This window comes from Gymnogyps californianus, chromosome 14 (assembly GCF_018139145.2).
Source record: "Gymnogyps californianus isolate 813 chromosome 14, ASM1813914v2, whole genome shotgun sequence".
NCBI classification, from domain to species: domain Eukaryota; kingdom Metazoa; phylum Chordata; class Aves; order Accipitriformes; family Cathartidae; genus Gymnogyps; species Gymnogyps californianus.
The window spans coordinates 21,830,735-21,858,466 of NC_059484.1; the positions used below are offsets into that span (position 1 = coordinate 21,830,735).

Below are 27,732 nucleotides of genomic sequence, written 5' to 3' on the forward strand. Positions count from 1 at the left end.
TCCTCAGCAAATCCTTGTGGCCTTTGTTTACTTCACCATCTCTGCCAACAATCTGCAACAATTTTGAGAGAGACATTTTCTACTCTGACAAAATGGTGAAACTCCCTTGGAACTAGAGGAGTAGTCCCAGTGCTTACCTGCTGGCAATTTCATCCCAGTACCTAGATTGGATTCATGCTTGTTCGTTGATCTCGTCTTAAGCAATATTTTAATTTTTAAATAACATTTCCACATAAGTGAATTCCCATCACTGCAACAATTCTGTTAGCTACAAGGGGAACACTGGCCATACACAATTCCCTCTCTCTCCAAAGCCTGTCTCATTTTGCTAGTAGGATTTGAATAAATTCAAAATTAAGTCTTTGCTTTGGCTTTTATTTACCAGGTTTCACCTATGCTTTGCACTGTTTCAGAATAAAATTCAAGCCCTAATTATTGCATTCCATGCTGTGTGTGTTATGTCACATAACAGAATACATGATTAATGAAAACTGTGATTAAAAGCATGATTTATATTATTTTAGTATGACATAATTCAGCATCCCAAGATCAACCCAAAAACTCAGCTCAGACTTGCTGCAAATATTTCCAGAGTTTATACAATTCTGTTCTGTATTTCTTTTTATAGTCAGAACATGGCAAATTTCACATGCTAGTAGTTTACATATGTTTTATTCCACCAAATGGTGATAAACAGCTCTTCAGAACAAATCCTAACCACCCCCTGCTTTTGACTGCACAAAAAAATCATAGTATTGTAGTTAGATTTTTAATCAATACCACAATAATTTTCAGGAATATTAAAATACCTTCAGAACTGAACTCACAATATCCCTCAGATTCGGGGCTCTGCACAAGGAATACAGGATGAATCGGGTGCTGCTAGGCCGCTCATGCTAAAATTACCATTGGCCCTTGCTCTAAAACATGAACCAAAAAACTCTATCCAAGTTGCTGGCGGCTCCATGGAAACAGTCAAAAGGGGACAGAAGCATTATTGTTATCTGCAGCAAAGCTGAGGAGATTTGTTAAACCAATATTCTAGTATTCTGTGGCTAAAATACCATCTGTCTCTTTCATACAATTATTTCCCTAGAAGTTGCCATAACACAATGCACACTGAGAACACCACTACCAGTGAAAACACGAAATCCTGCCCTATCCTGAAAGGAAACGGAAATTTTCTGGAATCAGTATTTTTCAGCATGAGATGTACATGGACACAGATTAGACGCACTATTTAAGAATGGCAGGATTCTTACGAAAAAGATTAACTCTATCAACCTGCCCAGCTCATTGCAAGATGGGAGTCTAAGAAAACATTTCAGTGGTTTTGTACTTTGAGCATTATTTAAAGCCCATTCTTAGTTAACTAAAAAGATGTTTTTGTAAATGTATTTTATGCAAGTAGGCTCACATTCAACCACTGCCAGGGACAACATGTACAGCCTGAAAGAGAAACATTGCAGTTCCCAGAGTTTATAGTATCAGGCTCTCCTTTCTTTGATTTTGATTTTAACAAGCCAGCAAAACCATCTTTTATTTAATTGAAATGCATATAAACAAGAAAACAACAAACAGTGAGGGAAAGTTCATGCCCCATATCTTTCTCCTGGAAGCCCTTCCTTTTCTTTCTAAGGCCATAACTGTGATTATCGATTGTCTTACAGATATCAGAGGAGGATATTTTACATTCACTACTAAGGATTGTCAGATATTTAAGTATTTTTCTATTTAAAGTAAGAGGGTTAACTTGTGAAAGTTTTTGCCATTTTTAGCTCAGCTCTTGCTACAGCCAATAAAGGTAGATACTGATGTCAGAACGAGTAAGAATAATCTGCGTTCTGGTCACCGCATTCACTTTTAACGATGTAGATCTCTATGATGAATTGTTTTCTTTTCTGGACAGCTTACTTCCAACCAGATTACTACCTTCTTGCCATTTCTTATCAGCTTGCAGTTCAACATAACTTCAAAACATGTCTTTTCTTTTCCTACCGTATCACTATCAATGCCTTGCAGAACCTCATGTACACGTTGCTCTAGTTTCCCATGTCCTGTATCCCTCTTGCCCTTTCCTTCCATTTTCTGGGAAAAGAATCTGAACATTCCCATTACCAGGGAAGCTCGGCAAAAACTAAGCCAACAGGAATTACGGTTTGTCTCTTCACATCAGCTTTTCAGCAGAAATGTAAACACGTATGTGAATATCCCATTAGCCATTTCTATCCATCTTTTAGAGTCAAAATACCTTCAAAAATAAAAACACTACAAGCAACATTCACTAGAAACACTCAAGATTATTCACTTATGAATACACTGTGACCAAAATTGGTCTTTTTCATTTCTGAATTGTTGTGATTCTTACCCCTTCTATCATATGTTGAAAGATAGGTTCCTTCAACATCCCTAGAGTCTGTAAGCTCTTTAACTATGGTCTGAAACAGGACTTTCACCAGATAATATTAGAAATCTTCCTTTCCATCAATGGCATTGATCAGCTGAGGGACAAGTAACTGTCATTCCCTGCCCTCTTAACAAAACAAATCAAATGAAAACATACCACGTAACACCATATATGCTGACTTACGTAGCTCTACTTGTAATGGTAAGAACAGGACTCAACAAATAAACAATCAGGATAAAGTGAAACTCATGTTAAATGTAGAATTTATCCTTACAGTTTACTATTTAAAAACTACCCCTGAAATTTACAGGATGATTTTTAGCTGAACTGTGCTGCTTTAAAAATGGAAGCATCAGCTAGTATTGATCAGGGGAACAGCATTCTCCTCCATGTAGGCAGGTGATAGGTTGGATTCTCAGCTGGCAAAGATGTAAGCATGAAACACCACGCATTAAACCCAGCCTGAGATGCTGGTTCATACATGATGTGGCAACGTACAAAAAAATTAAAAGGTTTCACTTATAAGACATTCAGGATACTATCTTGAACACACAGATGTCCATTAAGGCTGCATTTGAAACCAGAAAAATATCTTATGGTAATTTCAGAGAGATTTTAATAGGCATTAAGCTATTGTATATCATTTCAAATCAATTTACAAGGACAATGCTTACATCTTCATTGAGTTCACCTAACGCAGGCTACCACACAGATCACCGACACTGACTGCATATTCCAAGAAAACAGCAACATGTAGGTCACGCTGTGACCTACAAAAAGATGTGATGCAATTCAAAAGGGATCTGCTAACACAGAACCTTGCAAACATGGGCTGAATACCAGTAGGTCAGTAATACTTACCACTAGATATGCATGGATGTTTATTAGCTATCAGCTGTGCCTCTGAAACGCTTACTGGACACGCTCTAAACTTACAGGTTCATTCTTAAAAGCATTCCCAAATTAATTAATGCAACCTTTTGCTTAGTTATAAGCTACCAAATAGTAACCAACACAATTGTTCTTTCAGCTGTAAATTACTCAATGTTCTTCAAGTGCAACAGTCCCCATATACTCTTTGTTCGTCTAAGACTGATTATAAGTGATTATAATTTCCCACCAGAGAGCAGAGGTGAGAAGGGGATATTACTAAGGGTTGTATTAAAGCAGATTCTCCTAGCTGATTCTCCAAAAATGACTGCATCTCGTTTTGTTCCTCACCAATGCACAGAGACAGAATAGAGCAGCTTGAAGAACCTTAAATATTAAGTACAAATAAATACAGCGTAAAAAAACCCAAGGACTTATCTATGAATAACAGAACTTCAAGAACAAAAACAACATTCATGTTCATGAAAATATAAGTGTATATTATGTATTAATACAATTTTAAGTCTTTTTAAAATTCATCACGAAAATATTTATACACCAAGCCTACCCCAAATACATGCAAAACAGTACAGTATTGATTCTAATTAATTTCTATCACCTGCAACATTGTGAGTTCTAGGGATTTTGCATACACCATAGAAATGAATAATGAAAAATATTTCTGCATCCATTTTAAAAGAAAATCAACTTAGTGAATTTTAGCACACCAGTGTACATGCAGCAAAAAAAAAAAAAAAAACCAAACCACAAACCCTAGAAGCCCTGACTCCACCATTCCTCCCAACTTTATTTGCTCACTCATTATTGATTACCCTAAACCACGTGGGACCTCAATGCAATTTTCAACAGCTGTTTCTTCTTCTTTTCAATTTTAATTTCCATGTTACTTAGACCTTTTGTTTACAGTCCATGCAATGTAAGGTTTAACAAGTTTCTCCCCAAACACTTAAAAGAATATTATAATAAACAATTTCAACAAAATTCAACAAATAGCTTGACAAATGGAGTGTTTAACAGGTGTTAAACAGTAACTGTGAGATATTACCTCCTAGGTGGAGATGGGAGGAATGCATAAAGTGAAAATGGGAGAGAACATGCATTTTAGCATCAGCTGTTCTCAATTAATTCAAATCATTCATTTTGTTATTTTTGATAAAATAATCTGAGATCATGTTATACTTTGCATTATCATTTTTAACATAAAAGAAGACCTGGCATACCATAGCAGCTCTTCTATCTAAACAATTTTCTCGGGTACATCAGTGTGCTTTATTATTCATCACAGAGTTACATTTCATCCAAAGTTAGAAATGCAATTGTGGTCTATCCAGTCTTCATTTGTATTCCTTATTTGTTGGTGTTTGTTAAACTGTTAACTAAGAGGATTTCATTATGCAGCTGTGTACTAAAATGTCTGCTGCATTCATTTGCCTCTTTCTTGTTTAACTATGCTATGTGGATGGTCACATATATCAGTTCACTTTGCTTCTCTTCTGACAATAGCTAATTCAGACTATTTAACATAGGGAACTGGCTGTGATGTCCAAATGTGATCTTCCAGATAAAACACAGGTCCTAAAGTTTCCCGGATGTGTGACAGTTTCTCAGCTATCCACCAGTGATCCAAATGCATGGCAAGCAAATCATACAGCACCATAAATTTTAGTGAGATGAACTGAAAGCCTGCATTCATGAAAGTGTTTGCATGTCATTATTGTTCCTTTAAAGTTCATTGGATGTTTTAGAACCCAAACTGCAGATTGTGATCCACACTGTTTTTCTGTCATTTACAAAGAAGCTGTATTTATGCTCATTTAACTTGACAGCATTCAATGTGGCTAGACCATAGAGCTTTTTCATGACTCTTCCAGCATGCTGTTGAATTTTCTATTTAGAGCCCCACCTCCTGGAGCAAAGATTTCTAGTCCTCATATTTTAAAGGAGAAATTCAAATAGACCTTAAAGATACAGAAACTAGAAGTACTACAAAAATTACATTATTCTACCCTTTTGGATTCTGGATATTGAGAGCTGATGACACAGAGAATTGCACAGATGATTTGCACAGATGTAGATGACTACTAAAGAGAAGGCAGCAGACAATCCATCTCTGAGGATGGGGAGATAAATTTGTTATAATCTGGTAAAGACCAGATCTTCAAGTGATACAGATTCATAGGGAACTTTGAAGAGGTTACCTGCTGGGAATTTGAGCAAGCTATTGATTTAGAAACACATAATGCAAACATGCCATTGTAAATTCAAGTAAAATAATTGTTTTTTAAAACAAAAACATTTGTTTTGCAGTCTTGTAACCCAAATATTGCATTGCCATGCACAAAGATTAAAGAGAAATCTGACAGAACCCAGAAGATACAAAGAATGACTGACTAGAAAGTGATCCAAAATTCAGGTATCTGGTAAGGACTATTTTGCTGCCTCGCAACTTCACAAAGCAAACAGAAAGCACAAATATTGACCACAATGAAAAATGACCATGACTCAGTAGTGAAAGCCAAGTTGTAAGCATCTTCAGTCTCCCATCGTTTAGTTAAAAAGAAGAGGAAAAAAAAAGTTATAATTTAAAAACTACTTGGATTTCAACTGCTCAAGTTACATCTGAGTTACACCAGCCTTATGACAGTAGAATCCATCACCATACCTTTTTTACAGTTGGAGGACTATTTTTATACACTTTTTAAATCACAGTATCAACTGTCTATCAAATGGATGAACAGAAAATTGAAAATTATTCTGGGCATCATTTTGCCAGTTATGTTTCACAGCATTTTCCTGACTTGAATGCCCTGAGGTCACTTATCCTTTGTAATGACAGTGAAATTATGCAGCATCTTTCCACCTACATTAAGGTCTTTATAATAAAAGGTCTACCAGAACCCAGCATACATTTACAAATTACAATAGCCAATCACCTCCTTAACAGACAACCATGTTTTAGTGTACCTTATGTTCAATTCCTAATAAGTAGGATACAGAAGTTCTTATTCAGAAGATTATTTAGCTGGGAATGGCCTCTGGAAGCAGAGGGATTATCAGAAGCCACTGAAAGGTGACAGAGACAAGGTTATCAGAAGGGAGGCTGAGGCAATGCATTAGCATTTGCAATATCACAGAGCCTGAAGTTAGGCTTGGGGTGGACACTGTGGAAATACCTGGCTTGAATTCATCTCCAAGGTGAGGGCCGTGTTTCTCTACCTTAGGCGCTAACAGAACAGTCAGTCCAAGATCAGCAAGTCAGAAAGGCTGCAGCATCTGTCACTGGCAGCTAGGAGCTCTGCTGGCAACCAGAGAATCCCAGCAGTCCACCACATTGCCACAGTTCTGGGAAAGGGACAAGGCCAAAGGGGCAGTCACATCAACAGCTCCTGGCAGCCACCTCCACCAGGCAACTCCTACGGAAATCCCAACAGGAACTTTCCAGCTTTTGCTCACTGTGGAAGCAAGGGTGGAACTGGCGGCAACCCCATTCACTTGATTAGAATCACAGAGTATCTCAAGTTGGAAGGGACCCATAAGGGTCATCAAGTCCAACTCCCTGCTCCTCGTGGGACCAGCTAAAACTAAACCATATGACTAAGAGCATCATCCAGACACTCCTTGAACTCTGACAGGCTTGCTGCCGTGACCACTTCCCTGAGGAGCCTGTTCCAGTGACCAACCACCCGCTCAGTGAAGAACATTTTCCTAATGTCCAACATGAACTTCCCCTGATGCAGCTTCATTCCATTTCCTCGTGTCCTATTGCTGGTCACCGGAGAGAGGAGATCGGCACCTCTCCCTCCGCTGCCCCCCTTGAGGAAGGCGTAGACTGTGATGAGGTCACTCCCCAGCAATGAGGTCACCCCTCAGCCTTCTCTTCTCCAGGCTGGACAAACCAAGTGACCTCAGCCGCTCCTCATAAGTCTTGCCCTCAAGACCCTTCACCATCTTGGTCACCCTCCTCTAGACACACTCTAATAGTCTGATGTCCTTCTTGTACCGAGGCGCCCATGGTGTCTTTAGACTGCTACAGAACTACTTACAGAGCACTCGTGTCTTATGCCCTTTTGAACAATTACCAACTAACCAATCTCAGACTTCACCAATATCACAACCATTCCTGGAGAACCTCTTAGAATCACCAGATATTTACCTCACTCAAGCACCAATCTGAACCTGGTCAAGTGCCAGCAAAGCTAGCATTTACAGCACGGCAGGCCTGGATTTGAAATTCGTATGTAGAGCAGCAGGCCAGATCAATAGAAACAAAACCTGAGTCAGAGCAGAAGCAATAACCTCACATTATTGCCTGACAAGGGACAAAACATTCTCCTGATGGGCCACCCAGACTGCTAGACCAGGCATGATATGTGCACCAGTGCAGAATTTGACCCAACAAATAAGAGACTTTAGGAATGGGACTCTAACATGTCACCTTACAGTGATGCATAGGACAGTATCAGAATGCAAATGTTTTAAAAAATACATCTCATTCATTTTTTCCTTACAAGAGTTCAAATTAAACTCTTTAAATATATACTTCTTTATGTTCCCAGCCTATAAGGTATACTGAGCATCTTTTATATATTTGCATCCACAGAAAAAAATAGAAACAGACTACAAATGAGTATTCAGTGCCGTAAGATAGCCCAAATGCACGATCTAGATCTGTCCTAAGTAGCCATAATGAAATTGAGGGACGGCAATCCGGTAATTTAAGAATAAATTGCACATCAGCCCAAGTGGCATGTTTCATCTGTTAATGGCTGTGGAAAAAAGGCATGTGTTGCACGTACAAAGAGATGCATCTTGCGGGGTCTGTGTTTGCCAGAGAGAACGTCTTCACACACACATCCACAAATACACCAACCCTGACACCCCAAGACACACACAGGTGCGTTTCTAAAAAGACATGCTCGGCAAGAAACCTTGTGCAATGCTGTGTGTATCACGGAACAGGCAAAGATGCACCGCGAGTAAAAATAAACCAGGGGAGTGCCTTTACAGCTGCTCCCCGCTCAGCTGCGCTGACTACCCACCCCAGATGCCATCTCACTGAGGCCCAGCCCAGGCTCTGCCGGCTGCGGTCTCCGCACATCACGCTCAGCCCTGGAAAAATCCCTTCCTTTGTAACCAGCCATCACACCCCGTACGCGGCACTCGGCACGGGGACGGCAAGACAATGACCAACCTGGAACACAATAGTGCGGGACCGGAGAGAGCCTGAGGCGGCTCCCGGCACGGCGCTGCAGGCTGCGCCCTGCCACACCTCTCCCTCCATCACCAGCTCCAGCTCCAGCTCGTCTCCCCTTCTCTCCATCACCAGCTCACCTCCATCGCTCCCTCTCCCCCGTCACACCGCCGCCGCCCCGGCCCCTCACCCCGCGCCGCCGCCGCCCTCGCCCCGGCCCCCCGCAGCCGGACGAAGTCATTGTTCCGCCGCCGCGGGGACCGGGCGACCCTCCCGGCCGCCGCCGCCGCCGCCGCTCACCGTGCCGCGGCCAGGAGAGGATGCCGAGCGGCGAGGGACGAGCACGGCGCATCCATCTTCCCGCCGCCGCGGCGGCTCCAGCGCCCAGCACCGGCCCTGCCGGCCTCCTCCGCGCCGACGCTGAGGGCGGGCGCCCGCCCCGCCGCCTCCCCGCGGCGGAGGCCTGCGCTGCCGGGCCGGGGTCTGCGGCAGGCCCCGCCCCGCCGCCGCCGCAGCGCCGCGCACCCGGCCGCCATGGCAACGCCGCGGCGGAGCGGCGGCGGCGGCGGTGATGAGGCGAGCCTCAGGGCGAGCCTGGGCGGCGGGAAGCGGCGGCGGCGCCCGCGGAGGGATTCCGGCGGCACCCCGAGCTGCCCTGCGGCCACCTCAGCGGGGCGCGGGGCCCGGCGGGCGTCTGTGAGGGCGCCGTGCGCGCCCTGCCCCGCCGGGGCGGTGTGAGACCCGCTCGGGGTGGGCCTTAGCCGAGGGTGAGGGGCCTGAGCCCTCGGACCGGAGCTTGGGCGACACGAAGCAGCCCAGGGGCCCGCGGCGCTTGGGAGACTGGTGTAGGCCGGGAGCGAGAGAGGGCTTGAGGTTCCCGCGCCTGAAATCGCACCTCAGGCCGAAAACCGCCTTCCCAAAGGAACGAGCCGTCAGCAAGATGGGTGTGCACGAGGCCATGAACCTCAATGGAAAGGCATCCCATAACGTTCTGGGGAACAAGCTCCAGCCCAGACTGAGTTAATTGGAACTCTTTATATATCTGAATAAACTGCAAAAGCAGTCACACTTCTGCATAGCCCAAACATCAGTGAGGCAGTCGTGCGAACAATGACCACAGAAGTCCTTGCTCTTCAGGTTTTTGGAAGCTTCCTCATCTCCATCCTTCTGAAGACTGACGGCGATATCCCTGGAAGAGGTCTGTAGGCTGACAATAATAAACACATCAAGAATTCCAATCATTATCCTTTTGGCACTTTACAGAGAAGATAAGTATCGCTATTAGACCTGGTCAGATAAGGTGTTAGTTTTTCTGCAAAAATAGACTCTTCTTTTTGTGGACCAAGTGAAGAGAAATGTTGTGGTTTTGGGGTTTTTTTCTAACCACAGCAACACGCAGAGAAAAACATTTATAGAAAGTAAAAGATAGTTTAGTTGGGTACTGGATTTGCAGATTATCTCCATTCTATAAAGTGATTCCCTGGTCAGTGGCAAAATCAGAACAAAACTAGTGACAAAGGCTGAATTTTGAGTCCTCCACCCTGAACAGCAAATTCTGTCAGAGTCGCCCTTAATATCTAGTTGTTAGGCCTCGCTTTAAGTGCCAGTGTTTCAAACCCTTACCGTGAAATCTTTCAGAAAAGGAGAAAGAAACCCGGCACTAGAAGCAGAGGTCTCCGAGTAAAGAGTCTGGCACCGTATGCCTGACTCATGGCTGACCAGTTTGTCCCAGCTGCCACTTCCTCACCTGTAAAGTGGAGGCATTTAGTTTTTCTCAGAGTGGTGTAAGAAAAAGATTCAGTGAATTTTTTATTTTTTCATTTTGTTCAGCAGGATCTGTAACAGAATACCAAGGGATCCACTTGAGCATTGGTTGCATGTAGTACAGCCTAACGCTTACCAAAGAGTGCAGTAGGTTCCTCTGTTCAACCCCACACGAGCTCTGTCCTTACGCACCTGAACTCGCCTCAAAAGGAGAAGCACTTGCCATTTATGTGACAAGCTCTAAGAGCCTGAAGTGGAAGACGCTATAAATAGGCTTTGTAGAATTACGGTGTTTTCATAAGAAATATCCCATGGGCAGTTAACACAGTCAGTGATTGAAAAAAGCTTTAATGCCCAAAATAAAGCAAATTTCTGATTTTTAAAAGCTGCTGTCTGTATACGTCTAGCTTAAATGTTTTATTTTTCATGTCTTGGTTACTGATTGCTCTGGAAATGGCCTTCTGAAAGACCAGTACAGTGGCTGCACAAGATAAATGGAAGGTCTAAAGTATATCAAAAAGGGAAAAAAGAACTGTGAAGAATACTAAGGCATGTAACGTGGCATGGCTCCTCTGGGACTGCAGGCACAAAGAGACTGTAAAATTAGCCTAACAGGTTCTGGCAGGGTCAGTTCAGTGTCCTAGGGGATCCTGTGGCAAAGAGCCAGCAAAATAGCTTGTAGGCCCCTTTCTCTGGCTGCAGGCTCCTTAGGAGGCAAGGCTGTGGTGTCACAGAATCAGAATGGTTTGGGTTGGAAGGGACCTTAAAGATCATCCAGTTCCAACGCCCCTGCCATGGGCAGGGACACCTTCCACTAGACCAGGTTGCTCCAAGCCCCATCCAGCCTGGCCTTGAACACTGCCAGGGATGGGGCATCCACAGCTTCTCTGGGCAACCTGTGCCAGTGTCTCACCACCCTCACAGTGAAGAATTTCTTCCTAACATCTATTCTAAATCTACCCTATTTCAGCTTAAAACCATTACCCCTCGTCCTATCACTACACTCCCTGATAAAGAGTCCCTCCCCATCTTTCCTGTAGGCCCCCTTTAAGTACTGGAAGGCTGCTATGAGGTCTCCCCAGAGCCTTCTCTTCTTTAGGCTAAACAACGCCAACTGTCTCAGCCTGCCCTCATAGGAGAGCTGCTCCAGCCCCCTGAGCATTGTTGTGGCCCCCTCTGGACCCGCTCAAGCAGGTCCTTGTCTTTCTTACGCTGGAGGCCCCAGAGCTGAACACAGGACTCCAGGCGGGGTCTCACGAGAGCAGAGTAGAGGGCAAGAATCACCTCCCTCGACCTACTGGCCACGCTTCTTTTGATACGGGATGATCCTGCCTGGGATACGGTTGGCTTTCTGGGCTGCGAGCGCACGTTGCCAGCTCATATTCGGTTTTTCACCCACCAACACCCCCAAGTCCTTCTCCACAGGGCTGCTCTCAATCCACTCATCACCCAGCCGGTATCCATGTTTGGGATTGTCCCAACCCATGTGCAGGACCTTGCACTTGGCCTTGTTGCACTTCATGAGGTTTGCACAGGCCCACCTCCCTAGCCTGCCAAGGTCCCTCTGGATGGCGTCCCTTCCCTCTAGACTATCAACCATCCCACTCAGCTTGGTGCCATACGCAAACTTGCTGAGGGTGCGCTCAATCCCACTGCCCGTGTCCCCGACAAAGATGTTAAATAACACTGGTCCCAAAACAGACCCCTGAGGGAAACCGCTCGTCACTGGTCTCCACCTGGATATTGAGCTGTTGACCACAACTCTTTAAGTGTGACCATCCAGCCAATTCCTTATCCACCAAGTGGATATCCACCCATCAAATCCATGTCTCTCCATTTTAGAGACAAGGACGCTGTGCGGGACAGTATCAAATGCTTTGCACAAGTCCAGGTAGATGACGTCAGTCACTCTTCCCTTATCCACCAATGCTATAACCCCGTCGTAGAAGGCCACCAAGCTCATCAGGCACGATTTGCCCTTAGTGAAGCCACGTTGGCTGTCACCAATCACCTCTCTGTTCTCCATGTGCCTTAGCATAGTTTGCAGGAGGCTCTGCTCCATGATCTTGCTGCTTAAACCCATCTGCTGTAGAAATGCTGGTTCAACAGGTGCTAAGGAGCATAAAACAAGACAGAGTAATTTCTAAAGATGCCCAGAATTAGGACAATGGGATCCCTCTGCTATGTGCACACAATGCAAATGCATTGTACAGAGGGCCAAGTGCTGCGATGGTACTGCCTTGCCTTGCCTGCAGGTTTCTTGGTGTGTCCACCTGTATGATTGGTCTCACGAAGCACAGGAAGCTATGGATAAATGGGAAAGGGCTTTTAAAATGCTTTTTCCTTGATTAAAATCATGCCACAGACATAGGGATAAGGCTGTAATAAATTTGTTAGGGTGAATAAGGACACTAATTCTGAAACAAAGGCATAGTTATCTTTTTGCCTCTACTGTTGCAGTTTTAGTTGCAACACTGACACCAGTGATACCTCAACTAGTGCTTCCTGCCCTCTTGCCCCAGAGAAGGGGCCACTGTCACGGTATTCCGAGAGAATGGCATGGCCAGGGCACACTACGCTGCAGTTACCATTGTAGCCTGGGTTCGCTGCAGTCCCTTCTCACCCCGGGGACGCTCCCTCCAGCGGCTGTGGGGGCATGGTGGGTAGCACTGGCGCAAGAGGGGCCGCAGTAGGCAGCACCTGCACACGTAGTTCAGCGCGTGCAGCCTTCAACCACCTCTCGTCAGCATCCTTCAAACATACTATTGCATGGTCACCTGCTCACCGCTGTAGTAACAGAGAACTTTCATTATTCAGCAGCCTCAGCAGTAACACGCCTACGAGCTCTCTGCCAGCAGCAAGGCTGACAGGAGGCAGGTCATGTAATGAGAGGTGGACAAATAGCCCAGTGCACTCCTTCCTCTGACCCGTGTTAGCAGATGTGCACAGCAGTCATGGTGGAAGAAATCAGGGATCTTCCCTCCCCACTGAGAATCATCACAGTATTTCCAAAGAAGGAATGTTTATGATGCTCCTCCACACTCCCCTACTGGTTTATATGGTTAGCAAAATAGTTTGTTTTCCACTATGCTGGCATTCGCCACAGCACAGGTAATTTTTTTTTCCTCATTATTTCTGGTTAGTTTCAAAGAAAATCCAGCATGTCTTTATTAAGATGTAAATATCAGTGTTCATTTACCACATGAAGCTCAGCACCAGAAGAATCGTAAAAATACCTCAACTGGATATGGGGTTTTCCCTCCATTATTTTTAAAGATGAAAAGGAAATAAATACATAGGAGGCACAGTAACACACACCATATTACACCAGATGCCTAAGCTGAATAAACACAGAGGTCTTATACAGTCCCGTAACGAGACAGCAGTCACAGTTAACATACTGTATAGCCGGACTCTAGCCGTACATATTTAAGATAAGGTTTAGACAGGCCACAAGCTAGATGCCAGCTACATTATGACATTTTTTGACCCACTTACACAGCTGAGTAAATTATTGTGATGGAAAAAAACAGTTAGCAAAATCATTCAAGCAGGACAGACTTATACAATACAGATGGATAGGGAGAGACTTACAGTAAAGAGAAAGGAAGAGGAAAGTCTGTGAACCAGTCCAAGCAATCACATTTGCTAGTAACAGGCCAGCTGCCTGGAATAAATAGGATAATTGAGGGAACCCGCTATCTCAAGATAAAGGAAAAGGCAAGAGGTTTCTTGGATGAAATTGCAATAGATCAGGCGAGCAATAATCCAAGAACTGGAATCTAATTTGAAATGAGCTGAAGAGTAGAAAACATGAATGCCCGAAATTGAGCACCCACTAATGACCTTTGAGAACAACTACTAAACAGCAGCAGTCAAATGAAAGAGGAGCAGAGGCTGTTTCAGACAGATGTATGTTTGATTCTGCACGACAGGCGTGCCCAACTCTAACACCCTCACAGGCTATTGATTAGGCTGGTTTCTGATTTATGGGGGTCATCAACAATTAGAGCTTTAGTTGGGGAGAATGGGAATTCACATTGCCCCCAAATGGTTATTGACACGAGACCCTCAGTTAGTGTACTGCAAGAGCCCTGGAGGGGACCTCCAGAATCACCGAACAAACACAGTTTGTATCACATACCTGGCATAAAGAAGAAACAGATTTTAGAACTGCTTTTTATTCAGACAGTGCAATTGGTAACTCCTGAGATTTACTGTGTTCAATAAGCACAGAATTCTGAACAAGAGAAAGGCATTTTAGAGATTACTTTTTCAAGAAAAATAGTTTCACTCTGGATTCAGCAAATGGTTGTATTTGGCAGCAGCCTGGAGGTACAGGAGAAACAGATGATTCCAGCAATACACTTCTGTTGCAGGTATTGAAGCACGACTGAAGCAACATCTGGAGGGTACAGACAGGCAGATTCCAAACTGAAGTGTTGAGCAAAGATAAACCAGAACATGGACAAATTCACATTCACATCACTGGAACAGGTCCATTTCTACAACCAGAAAGACAGTAAGTACCCAGAAGTAGCAAAAAAGGGGCACTGGCTTAGAACCAAGAATATTAAAATGTAGGAAAAAGTGCCTAAATAACAGTCAAGCTTTGGTTACTATGGTACTCAAGCAGAACATTAAAAAGTTCTGACAGCTGAAAGATCTTGCCCCAGCTCCTGCATATCCCAAGGTCATTCTCTGTTCTGTTCCTTCATTGCGGATTGTCTCCTCACATGATAATAATCACTGGCTGAGAAAAAAGAACACTTTAGCAATGGTGGACTGACAGCTGAATGGTAGCAAAAAAATATTAACTGATCACTAGCTGCATACACTAATAAAATAAATGTCAGAAGAGATAGCTATCCATTGAGGCCACAACTTCAAAACAGTAGATTTGGAAAGCTCCTAAACTGCAAAGAATGCAGAAAATCACGTAACATAGTAAGATTATCAGTGAAACCCCATGTAGATAGCCCAGGAAATGGCAAGGGCCAGTTGTAATTCTGGAAACAGCAAGTCCTGTAGTGTATCAGGTACAAATGCTAAAAGAAAGACTAAAACAATCTTGGAATAAGCAGTTCCACTAGTAGCAGTTAAAGCTTTGGAAAAGAGTTCCAAAAATGTAACAACCGCATGGGTCTTTTTGATTTGTTTTACAGGGTGATCCTCCAAAGGACAATAGCTTGAAGAGAAGTAGCTAGACCTATTGATAGTTTTGTTGATTTCAGTAATGTCCTTTCAAGCAAGTGTGTTAAGTACAGAAAGGCTCGAGGAGAGATGAATAATGAACAGTGGAGTACTGTGACTGAACCAGGATGAAAATAGACTGAACCAGGATAGAAGGAAGACTGTTATTCAGTACTGGAGGACACATACCTGTCTAGAAATCAAGTTGTTTCCAAAATTTAACCCCATGATGCACAATTTTAATTGGTAAATGTGACTGATGTAAAAATCAGTATCTCCTTTAAAGAGATCTGTCAATATAGTAACAAAATGGAACATTTAAAAGATCTTTTTTCCCCACACAAACTCTCACAAAGTATTAAGAAGCCAATGTTAATAGTTGTCTATAAGACTGACTGTTCCTAGAAAACCTGAAGAGTTTGAAAGTTTTTCTTCAATACCTCAGGTATTAGAATGCTCTCATAGGTTTAATGATTATTTATCCTAAATATAAAGCTTATTTGTTTTACCAGAAGGGAAAGAGAACTAGTAAATTTGTTTTGCTGCATAAATTGTTTAATTTACATTGTAAGAACTTATGTGGCATAAAAATCCATCAATTATCATTACTAACTACTGATTTTTATAACAAGATGTGACACATTATTTATGTATTGTAAGATACTAGAAAGCTAGTAGACTGGCTTGTAATTTTAAATATAGTAATAGGCCATATTATAAAAAAAGGAGGAGGTCCCATTACATCTTCAGTTTTAAGACAGTAGGTAACCTCTACTTATGTGTAGTTTTCTCCTTATTTTTAACAAATCACTCCTACCTGGTGCAGTAGGTGTCATTACCAGCAGGGATTGTCACACTTCCAGAGCTGGCATAACACAGCAGACATCAATCAGCACACTTTCATCAAACACAGGTTTCTGAACTTGGCATTAAGTGCCATTATCTAAGCTAGGGGTAGGGGAGACAAAATGATGAACTCACAGTCCTCACAACCCAACTTAGACATAATTGCTCAACGCTACTGCATCTTTTACAGATGAGTATTTGAAGTAGGTGTATCTGGAAGAAGTATCCTCCACGTCAAGGGAAACCAAGTTTCACTGATCATCCCAATGACAGAAGTCTCTTCAAAACTCAGCAGGCAAGGTGCATCAATGCCACTCCGCTGTTTAGATCTGGTGAACACAGTTAATCCTTACAGTCTCCCTCCCACAATGCCATCTGGATACTGGATTTAACACAGGACCTTTATAAGCACCACAGTTTGGACAAATCTTCATTAAAAAACACTCAGTTGAAACTTGGACTATTTCCTCCTGAGGAAATCTTCAGAAAATTACAAAACTCAATGGGAGATCCCACTGTTGGATAGCCCTGAGGAAACTGGAGCTTGCTTAGCACGAACATCTGCAGATTATTCATAATGCATGAATATATTCATAGTTGGTTATTCATAATTCATAACCCAAAACGTATACAAACCTCAAGTACTTTTAAAAAGACCTCCAGGTTGTATCAAGCTTACAAGTTGTAACTGAACAGCACCGAGACATTTGGCTGAAGTCATCCGAGATCATAGGTCACACTGATATCTCGAACTGTTGGTTGCTCTTCACAAGTCAGGGGAGGGGGAGGGAGAGGGGGAGTGTTGACGAGTAGGGGTAGGCAGAAGAGCTACCAACCGCACGCAAGCAGGCTGCTGGTCAGTCACCTTTGTCTGGCCGAGACTTACAACTGATCACCATAGTGTGTTCTACACTTTCATTAATTAAACACTATTGCTGCCTGCTTTCTGTATCATTGTGCTCCTTACTCTGTGTACGTATGTGTATGTTCCAACAGCAACCCTAACTGGGACTAGCCAGCAAACGAGAGAAGCCCAAAATCTGTAGATACCCTAGGTCCAGGGTTGAGACTGAACAAGATACCCAAGGTCTGGACATGGATACTGAAGAGACTTAAGGTCACGGGCAGAGACTGGAGAGACCAGAGAATGTGAACATGTACTTGAGTTAAGTCACTGAAAGCGTATACATGTGTTCCACGAGCAAACTTTAAGCAAGTAGGAACAGGATCAGGCCACTTCTACGGTTTAAGTGCATCTAAGGGCACCGTCCTCTTGTTTATGTTAATCTGTTCATTTATGGTCGTGTCTGTAGTACGTGGGCATACGCGTGCATCTTTGAAATTTACACAGCCTTACTATTGGCTGGATGTGTGAACAGGGAGAAGCAGCAGCCCTGCAGGGGAAGAATCCCCTGCACCATACTGTCCACGAGATGTGGCAATCCTTAACAAAATGATCCATTACGGTTCTTCCAATTTCATTTGCTACAGTACACATGAAAGCTGCACCATAAAGAAGCCCAAGGACAGTAACTTAACCATTAGTTTTTTAATTGTGCTATCCCACTGGCTGTTTTTCTACTGAAAGCCAAAGTATCTGTCAGATCCACAGACAGAACAGCAAACAGCTGTCACCTGTGGCTACTTGGAATTCCTCTGACACTTCTCAGTCCTTCAACATAGACATGGCACCTGTATCTAAGTGCCTGTATCTACTGCTTTAGTGGAACACCTTCTGTGTAGTTCAAGACAAGGAAAAGTCCTTAAGTAGCCAGGCAGGTAACAGTTTCTGATGTAGACAGCAATGATACCACTAAGAGGTCATCCAAAGAAGTTCAGTAAAGACCAGAGGTAACAGGGCAGAATCAAACTTCAAATATATTTTAACTCAAGCAGACAAGCTCTTCCCAGTCCCCCAGTTAGGAGTAGTCCTGTGTATTGGAACATGTCTGCCCTCTGACTGGAATGACTTGGTGAGAAGTACAGCAGGTTCTCACATCTCAGCATAGGCACTTTCACATAGGCTGCACCTTTGCCTGTTGGGGCACATCCATCTTCAGCTGTGGGCTCTAATAACTCCTACCCTTCACGTGAAGGCAACAATGAATGCAGAAATTTCACCGGAAAGAAGTAAGTGGTTGCAAGCCCCATTGCAATGTCACATTCAACGCACAGGTTAGAAGTACCAGCATTGTTCATGGTGTTACAGAAGACAGATTGAGTGGGGAGACGCGACGTGTGGGAGTGTTGTTGGCTGACAATGATGCAGGGAGGAAAAAAGGAGCAGCAATATCTGTGGATGATGTTTCTCCTTGGTTGCGAAGCTGTAAGATCTGCCGCAGCAGGGCCTTTCCTTCTTCTCTGGTCTGAAAACAATTTGTAAAAAACAAAACAATACATCTATGGATGGGTGGTTTCTGGGTCAAATTCAATATGTAAGCAGTATAAGTTATAGTAGTTTGTCATTCTGTAAGGCTGCAAGCTATAAAAAACATCCCCATTTCTTTTTTCTCCTGCCATTTAAAAATGTTAAGGTATATAACTTTTATTTTTTTAGTCTTTTCTCATTTTACTCACCTGATTTGCATGTTACTCGGGTATTTCAGACAGTGGTACCATCAACCACTGAAGCTGTCTAAATATTCCAGCAAAAAGTAGATTGGAAAAGCTTCAGATAAGCTGAATTCAGGTTCTCCAGAGTTCCAGACAGCTTTGTTAAGTAGGCCAAACACCCTGCACTCATGGCTAGTGTCTACCACTAGGCTGAAATTACAAATCCAAAATTGTCCACTTACAGAAACAGAACATCTCAGAATACAGTCACGTACAAAACCCAAGTACTATTATATCCTTTGCACTGTCTACACACAGAAGATGAGAAAAAAAAGTTCTGCGAGTACCACCACTGCACAGTGTGACCATTTAACCACCTCCTCAGCACCAAGATTTTCAGCAGTCTTAAGACTGCCATGTGGAGCCTCAAATTCTTTTATTTAGCGAACACCAGCGAGACATGGTTCAATTTTACTATCTACACCATGTTCCATGATTTTAGTCAATCGTAAGCAGCCTTAGTGATGAGGTATACACCACCACCACTCAGGATGTGACCTGCATGGCAGACAGCCCTCATTCCTTCAATAAAGGATTCCATCTACTCTGAGCGGAAGCAAGATCAAGGTCATAGCTTCCCTAAGAAAGAACACCAACGACTGCGCTACTACTCACATCATTGAATGCACAGCATTTCTGAGCACATGCTGAGGCTTCATCCCAGAGCTTACACTTGAAGTAGTATTGGGCCAGGTAACGGAAAGCAGTGCTGACCTCCAGGTGCTCCACTATCTCCTACAGTGAGGGGGGTAAAAACCATCATCTGTGAGTGCCTTCCAAGGTAGTTCTACACCATGTTTACTTCTCCTTTTATTCCCAAGATATCATCTTACCCCACAGGAATAGATATCCTGGATGTATTTGATATAGCACTGAGCTGCCTGTTCAGATTCATTCAGCTGTTCGTGCAGCCTAGAAAAGGAGAAAAATGGGCCACTGGAACAAGACTGCACTGTCAAAGACCTTCTCGGTCTATGAGAAAGTACCTACTCAACCTGACCTGGACTAAAGCCAAGTCTTTTCCTTCAGAATTTGCAAGACACGCACCGTGTACTGCCCTTCATGGAAAGAGATGATCCAGCGTGAGAGCATTTACATTACCAGGCAGAGCGCCAGTCAGATACTAACTGCTAGAAGCAGTGACAACCAAAGCACGGACCTTTGCTTACTCTGTTATATTTTAGAGCTTTTAACAGATCTTTGCCATCCTATTCTATTTCTTCCAGTGCTCCTTCTTCCCCCGCTACATCCCAAAAGTCTTTGCACAGAAGCTTCACTTTTGACTCGCCCTTTTCCTTCCCCTTCACTTTTTTCACTTTGTATTACTTTATCCCCACCAAAAATTAGTGCTGATGTCAGAGTGTTCACATTTATTTCACATTAGACCCTTTCCCAATGTCACAACCATATACTGGGGGGGGGGCGTGGAAATCAATCACCTACCATCATGGATTGCTTTAAGTTTCAATACAACAAATACAATTGCTAGCACTACCTGCTCAAATCACCTCAGGGTTCAGAGGTCCCTTGCAACCCACATTATGCTATGATTCCCTCTAGTTATCCTGAGGGAAACTTAAAGCTAAAGCTGGACACCACAATTTGCAGTCACTACAGACTTAAAGATACCAGTTACTACATAGCTCCCAAAGTAATACTACCTAACAGCAATTCCACTTGTTTTACATTTAGTATTTTATCATTAGGTATCAAACTGCTAGTTGCACTTAACACAACATTGACAGTTCAGTGATAATACATACTCACTTTGCTAGTTTCACCAGTGCCATTTTCTCCACATCTCCCACAGCATAAGCTCTCCAATAGCACTGTCAAGGAAGGAAAGTCAGTCAAGCATACCACAGAAATGACTCCAGCTCATGACTCATGCAAGCAAGTTAGAAACAGAAAACTACATGGCTTTCCAGCAAAGGGGCATGTATCATCTGTAGACGACTACTTATCAGCTGCTCTAGTTACACTGCAGCAGGACTTCCCCAGTTGTAACTGCCACAGAAATGGTTTCAATAAGCTCCTAACAACATGCCGTATGCATTTCCGGTAGCATTAGCTACACAATTTTGTTGCCACTCCCCCTAGTGTCCTGGGAGACATCCTAATGTCCTACTCCACACATCAGTTCTCACTTACCTTTTTAGCTTCCACCAACTGATTGAGTTTCTCATAGCATTCTCCTAGAGCAACCAGCATACGAGAATCATTTGGTCTGCAAAAGAACAATTCCTAAATGTAGTTTAATGGACAGCCAGCTGACCTCGGGGGGTGGGAACCTACAGCTGGCAGCATCTGTCACCCTCTCTTGCATAAAATATCACTCATACCCCTGACCAGCGTTCCTCGGCATTTAATTGACAAAGCCTTTGTTAATAGTTAACTAATACAACTAAAAGGATTTGGAATAGTGAGACTGCACAAATCACATAGCATTGATGTTCTTCTCCCTTCCCCAACTTAATTCCTTAGCTAGTAGCAACCACATCAGAATGAACACCAATAAACATGGCTCCATTCTCAACTCTACCTGAGCTGGTGGGCCCGTCGGTAGTAATAGAGACAGTAAAATGGCATTTTGAGGATTTCATAGGTTTGCCCCAAGCCATACCACGCTCTGTAGTCCCTTTTGTTCACCTCTATTGCATGTCTGTCAAAGAAAAGGAGATAAACTAGTCAGCAGTCAGGATCAAAACCAAGACAGAGTTCAGCAAAAGACTAACAAAAAGCAGAAGATACATCAATCTTTATGTATGTAGATTCAAACACCATTTTGTGCGGTACATGAGTGATACCTATAAGCCTGGATAGCTGCAGATGTGTTCTTCATTTCCATATACTCATGTCCCATAAGTGTCCAGGCTCCCAGATAACGAGGATTCAGTTTCAAGGCCCTCTGGAAATAGAGTGCTGCTTTTTCATGCTGGGAACGCAAGCTATAATAATTGCCTAAAGCAAAAGTCACAATATTTAAATAAATTCAAAAAAACCCACAAACAAACAAAAAAACCCAGCAGAGAAGTAGAAAAAAGATGGAAGAGGTATTATCTACTACCTCCTAACTTAAATTATAAAAAGAAAGAGTCCCATTAAAGACAGATCTGATTCAAACCTCAAGAGACCTAATAGCAGTCTGTTCTCCAGTGTTCTGGTCAATTCTTTTCCCGTTGTACCAGTCAATTAAGATCCCATCCCCTTGGCCTTAAAACTTATGTCACGATCTAACAAATTCATTTCCTTGTCCTGACACACAGTTATTTCCATTGGAGTTTCAAGACTATAAAGGGATTATCAGCTACACAGGTCTTCATAATGATTTCTTCAACTCCTTTCTGCACTGATAGTATTACAGCAGCTCTTTCAGAGAGAAATGAGAGAAAAGGCTACTCTGTCATTTGGTCTGCTTTTTATGCTGCCTGAATCCACATTCACCAAGTGTTTTTGATAGCCTTGCTGGTTGATCATTTTCACAAGTGTTTCTAAGATTTCCTTGCACAGCCTGCAGACAGCACAATAAGAACATGTAAAAGAGCTGGCTCTCACCAATTACACAGCAGGTCTCAACACGATACTTGTCTATCTCACAGAGATTGTGAGCCAGGTAGCTCAACTCAGGCTTCATGCTCTAGCGAAACAAAGAAATGAAAGTGATGAGAAAAGGAGCATGTTACAGTTTCAAAGAAAACCTAGGCAGTTAGCAATGCTTACATTGCATCTATTTCATGGAGTTGTGAAGCAGATAGCAGAAGCTGAAAGCCTATATTCAGAGAGGCTAGACGGTACCAGCTGCTTTGCTAGTGTTTAACATACCTCTGATAAATACCATCATTATGGACAGGCAATAGAAAGAGTGCTTACCCTTACATATAGCAAGTTGGAGAAAGTGTCCATGTTTTCTATCCTGTAAGGATCTTGTTTCCTTAGCTCGTTAAAGATGGATAAAGCTTTGTCAATATCTGAAGAAAGAATAGCAGATGGGAGAACAAGAACTATAAATGCCAAGTTTGCATTAAGAGGCTCTTACCTGCTAGTTAGTAAGTGTCACTGACCTCGGATATTGTGGTAGGCAACCGCAATCTGAGAGATGATGTAAGTGCTTTTGGAAAATCCTGCATCAATGAGACTCTGATACTTCTGCAGAGCCTCCTCTATCAGCTGCAGCTCTGTATAAATGTGTGCAAGAAAAAACTCTTTCATCCATGTATCTGGCAAGGACAGGAACTTCAACTAGCAAGAACCAAAGAAGAGGAGGAAGAGATGACAATCAGTAGTATTCTAAGAGCCACCTGTGGCAAAGAATCCATTATCTTCCCTCCCATGATTTAGTAGATGGTCTCGAAGTAGGAGGCTTTCCTGCAATCGCTTTCTTAAACCATAACACCAGCTACAAAAGAGCAGTATTAGGACCAAGAATTAATATCAGGTTCTTCCACAGGAGAGACTAAATAATGCCTATAAATTGAGACTACTGAAACAGAAAGGAGCATTAAGACATCCAGTCTAAAAAGCAGTACAATATGGACCGCATAATTCTATTTAGTCATTCCCAATCTATTCCCACGACTGCTGAAATTGCAGAAGAATTGAAGCCATTTCATTTGGTCAATCAGTAAAGAAATTGTCTTCAAATCTAACAGCACCTGGCTTCTGCTTCAGCCACTGGCCTTATTTCTCCATTAAATTCAGAAGCCCTTCGAAAGACTGTACTTTTTTCCTATGTTTGAACATCAATATTGTATCACTATTTTTGATGAGCTACGTGAACAGACTCCAAATAATCTCATCAAAAATGCATTTCCCTTTTTCCACAAATCAGTAAGGCTCTCTTCTGTGCCACCTCTATTTTAAATATTCCACCAGCCAGAACTGACTGAAGAATTCCAGGAATGGTCTGATAAAATCCCATGCATAAAAAAAAAAAAAATCTATTCTGTTTTTATATCTAAGTTCAGTTCTTTGATACAGTTCATCTCCCATGTGCAGTTTTGTATTTGACAAAGGGAACACCTACATTACTGTTTTAGTTTTAAAAGCTAAGTTTAAAACAGTTTAAAAACTGTTTAAAGTTTAAAAGATTCTATATATCCTTTCAGGCCACCAAAAGTGCTCAATAACTGTGGAACTAGAACCAGATTGGGGGGGGCGGGGAAGAGAAGTATCTTAGGAGGATCTCCTTCATGTGACAAGGCAATAACCTTGCTGATGACTACTTCAGAATATGCGAATTAGCCATTTCTTAAACCACTTTGTGGGTGAATGATAAGAAATTAGCTCTGCCTGTATAAAGATTCTCAAGCTACAGCATGGCAAGCAATTGAAGAAAAAGAGGCTTTAACAACAAAATTTATAATCTTGGATTGCCTTGCCTGATAGAGTCTCACAGAATAAAGCAGTGGGCGACATCAATCTTGTGGCAACTGAATCATTGGTTACTGAATCAGGTTAAACTCTGGCATTTGTTACGACATCTTGGTATCTCCCAAGCTTTACCATCTCTTTATCTGTAATCAAGTTGCAAAGTTCCAGCCAGGCTCCCCAGTGCAAAGGTAAGACATGGGCAGCTTCAACAAACACATCTATTGCTTCTTTCACCAGGTCCAGCTTCCGCAGCACAACACCATACCTGTAAAGAGAGTTATCAAGTTAATCAGAATCATAAAACTCTGCATATCCACACAAATACACATGAATACATTAGAAATACATGCAGACACTTACAGATAAAGGCCAAATCCATCCAGTTCCCGTGCCTTGTGTTTCTTGCTGAGCTCAACTCTCAATTCTCGTAAAGCCTCATTTTTCACCTGTCCTTTTTCCAGAGGTCCTGCATGAAGAGAAAGTCAAACAGCTAGCTTTCAATCAAGAGTCTTACCACAGCAATTATGAAGTCTAGGGTATATTCAGAATCATCACTGACATGACCTGAAGGCTTCGCAGCCTGTGATTATTTTCCTCTTTTTAAAGGAAAATCACTTAGTCTGATCACCTGCTTTGACAGACGAACTAATAGATGAACATCTGTAATCTGTATTAAGCCAATGAATTGAAAGAGAATGAAAGAAATCATGTTACAGCACACTATTATCCAAAAATTGAGGGGAAAGCCATAAAACCAAGATGATTTATATGAAGAGGCATTACTGGAAGCTTCACTATATTGTCTTGTGTTTCTTGACACCAGACTTACCCAAACTATCCACTGTCTCATCATCCTTCTTCTTTTCCCCTGACTGTGGAAAAGAGAGGAAAACTAAGATTACATTACAATAGCACATTCTTTATGTTTGCTGCAATGCTAGCAGCAGCATGTAAACTGAGTTTTCACAAACATCACAGTTCTAAAAAGAACACCTCTATCTCCCTTCCCCCCAAACATATAATTTGGACTTCTAGGCGGTCATTTGGAACAGAACAGGCAAAAAATAAGGTATGCCAGGGAGGGGCGGGAAGCAGAGGAGTTCAGTGCTAAAAGGCGACTTTTCCTTCTATCTTACCAGGTATCTAGAGTACATATACAAGAAGTAAGCTTTCTGACTCTTGCAGCCCCGTAGAAAATAGGCAGCCCTGTCATATTCCTTTAGATCAAAGTAAGACTTGGCTAATGTGTAGGCATCCAGATCACGAGCATCCTCCTGCAGGGACACAGAAGAGTTTTAAGACCTCAGAACCTCTGACATGCTTTAGGAAAATCACCTAGTTACAAACGTATCAATGAAAGTAGTTTATTCATCCTCAAAGATGGTGTTAGTACAATCAGAAAAGTCTCTCCATTCCCTCACATGATCGGGTCCCTAGTTCTCAAATAATGAGTACAGACTAGTTCGAAACATTTAAAATAAACAGTGAGATTCCAGAAAACAAATGGTGGCAAGTGGCCAGAAGGCATGAATTAGCTGTTCAATAAATATGAATGACCATAAATAAGAAACCTACTCAGGAATTCCGTATCAAACAATATTAACCCGCTAACTTAAATGCAAACATTTCCTTGGTAACTATGCCTTGAAATGCACTTATGTTACACTGCTGTAATTTAACAAAACAGGTGTATACCTAAAAGTCCTACTGTACACCTATGGATGCGGGAATGGAGAAACAACTTGTTTCTCTTGTGTCCTAAGGAGCACAAGTTTAATGGCACAACCTAATTTGTATTACAATAAATTCTGGCCTTAGTAAAGACGAATAAGAACAAAAATTAAGCAGCACGATTTCAAATTTTGCTTACAGAGTATCTCATTTAGGGGACAGTAACATGTAAAGTGGAATGCTTTCATCCGGGAAAGCATACTCAGCTCTGTCCACCCCATTAAATATATAACGGAAAGGAGCTCCACAGCATTATAAAACAATCACCACTCAGAACAGTCTCCTGCACGTGTTTTTAGAAACATCGCTATCGCGTTTTTTCCTCAATAGCTGCAGAGAGGATGCAAAAGCAGCCCGCGGCCCCCGCCAGCAACAGGAACCACAGCACGTTCTCTTCGAGCTCCCCGCCACTTCTGCACCCACGGGCACAAAACGGGCGCAGGCCCGCCCCGCCCCGACCGCGGGTGCCCGTTCGCGCTGCGGCCGCGGGCCCCGAGCGGGCCGCGGCGCCGCAGGTCGTCGGAGCCGCACTGGGCCGGGCCTCCCCCCCCCCGCCGCAGGCCGATACCTCCGTGAGCGCAGGCGGCGGCGGCAGCTCACTCAGCGGCAGCGGGTCCAAGGCAAAGGCCAGCTCGGAGGCCCTGCGAGGAGAGAGGCCCGTTAGCACAAGGCCCGCCGGCCACCGGGCCGGGGCCCGCCCGCCCGCCGCGGCGCTCACCACTTCCCACTGTGCTGCAGCCCGCGCTCGCGGCTCCGCTCCGCCACGCTCAGCAGCTGCTTCTTGATCTCCCGCAGGTCCGAGAAGTCGCCGCTCCCCAGCCCCGCCGCCGCCGCCGCCGCCATCCCGCCGGCGCGCGGCCCAGCCAATCAGAGCCGCGCACACTGAGCGCCCTTCCGCTCTGTAGACGCAGCCTTCCCCTTGGGTGAGCTCGAGAAGCCTCGCTCCCAATCAAAGGAGGCGCGCGGAGGCCTTGACGCCTGATTGGCCGGTTTGCGCGGGGACGCGTTCGCACCGTGCAGCGCTCCGCACCGGCCGCCATAGCGGGAGCGGGAGGTCAGGCTGGCCCGGCCCGGCCCGGTCCGGCGGGACGCGGGGGGCTCGGCGACCCAGCCCGCCTGTCCGCCCGCTCAGTATGTGCGAGGCCCCGACGCGCCGCTGCGGCTTGGTGGTGCCGGCGCCCTTCTGTCCTACGGCCGCCGCCTCTCCCTCACCTCACCGCCCCGCACGGCGCGGCCTTTGTCGGGGCTGAGGGCGGCTTGTCCTGCCGGGCCCTGCGACGTAGCCCGGGGGCTCTGGGTTGCTCTCGTGGCCCGTGCTGCGCTTACCGGTGCTGCCACCCGAGCGTGGGTTACGGCCTGAGGAATGGGGAGCGGCCCCCCGGGGGGGGGGGGGTGCTTCCCCCCGGGGAGGGGTGCTCCCCCCCGGGGTGCGGCCTGAGGAGCGGCCTCTCCTGGGGCTCCTTCGTCCCCTGCTCTCAGTCTGGTTGCTTGGGGCCGGGGCCCTTGCTGGGAAGTATCTCCTTTTGGAGTGAGGAGGGGGAATTGCAGCAAAACCAGATGGCCTGGGAAATACTAAATACAAGGGTTCTAAATGCTCCTTTATTTTCAGGGCGTGTGGGACTGTTTGTCTTAGTGCCATCCTTCCCTCCCCTTTTTGTGAGCTTTGCCTTTTTTTATTCTTAAGTAGTTTGCACCTGCTTTTTGCATGCTATCTGAGCGTTATTAA

At 43.9% G+C, this 27,732-nt stretch overlaps 1 protein-coding gene across 1 annotated transcript; it reads right to left on the reverse strand.

The window, feature by feature from the left end:
• Positions 1 to 16,824: 16,824 nt before the first annotated feature.
• On the reverse strand, positions 16,825 to 26,849 carry CDC23 (cell division cycle 23). The gene is made up of 16 exons (XM_050905440.1): positions 26,725 to 26,849; positions 26,575 to 26,647; positions 25,412 to 25,549; positions 25,105 to 25,147; positions 24,636 to 24,741; positions 24,408 to 24,540; positions 22,967 to 23,144; positions 22,776 to 22,873; positions 22,461 to 22,542; positions 21,713 to 21,866; positions 21,448 to 21,567; positions 21,057 to 21,132; positions 20,673 to 20,734; positions 19,739 to 19,817; positions 19,521 to 19,640; positions 16,825 to 18,658 (listed from the first exon to the last, which is right to left on the reverse strand). Exons 1-16 carry the CDS (start codon positions 26,847 to 26,849, stop codon positions 18,488 to 18,490), a joined length of 1,758 nt encoding a protein of 585 aa, XP_050761397.1. The 3' UTR covers positions 16,825 to 18,487.
• Positions 26,850 to 27,732: the final 883 nt, after the last annotated feature.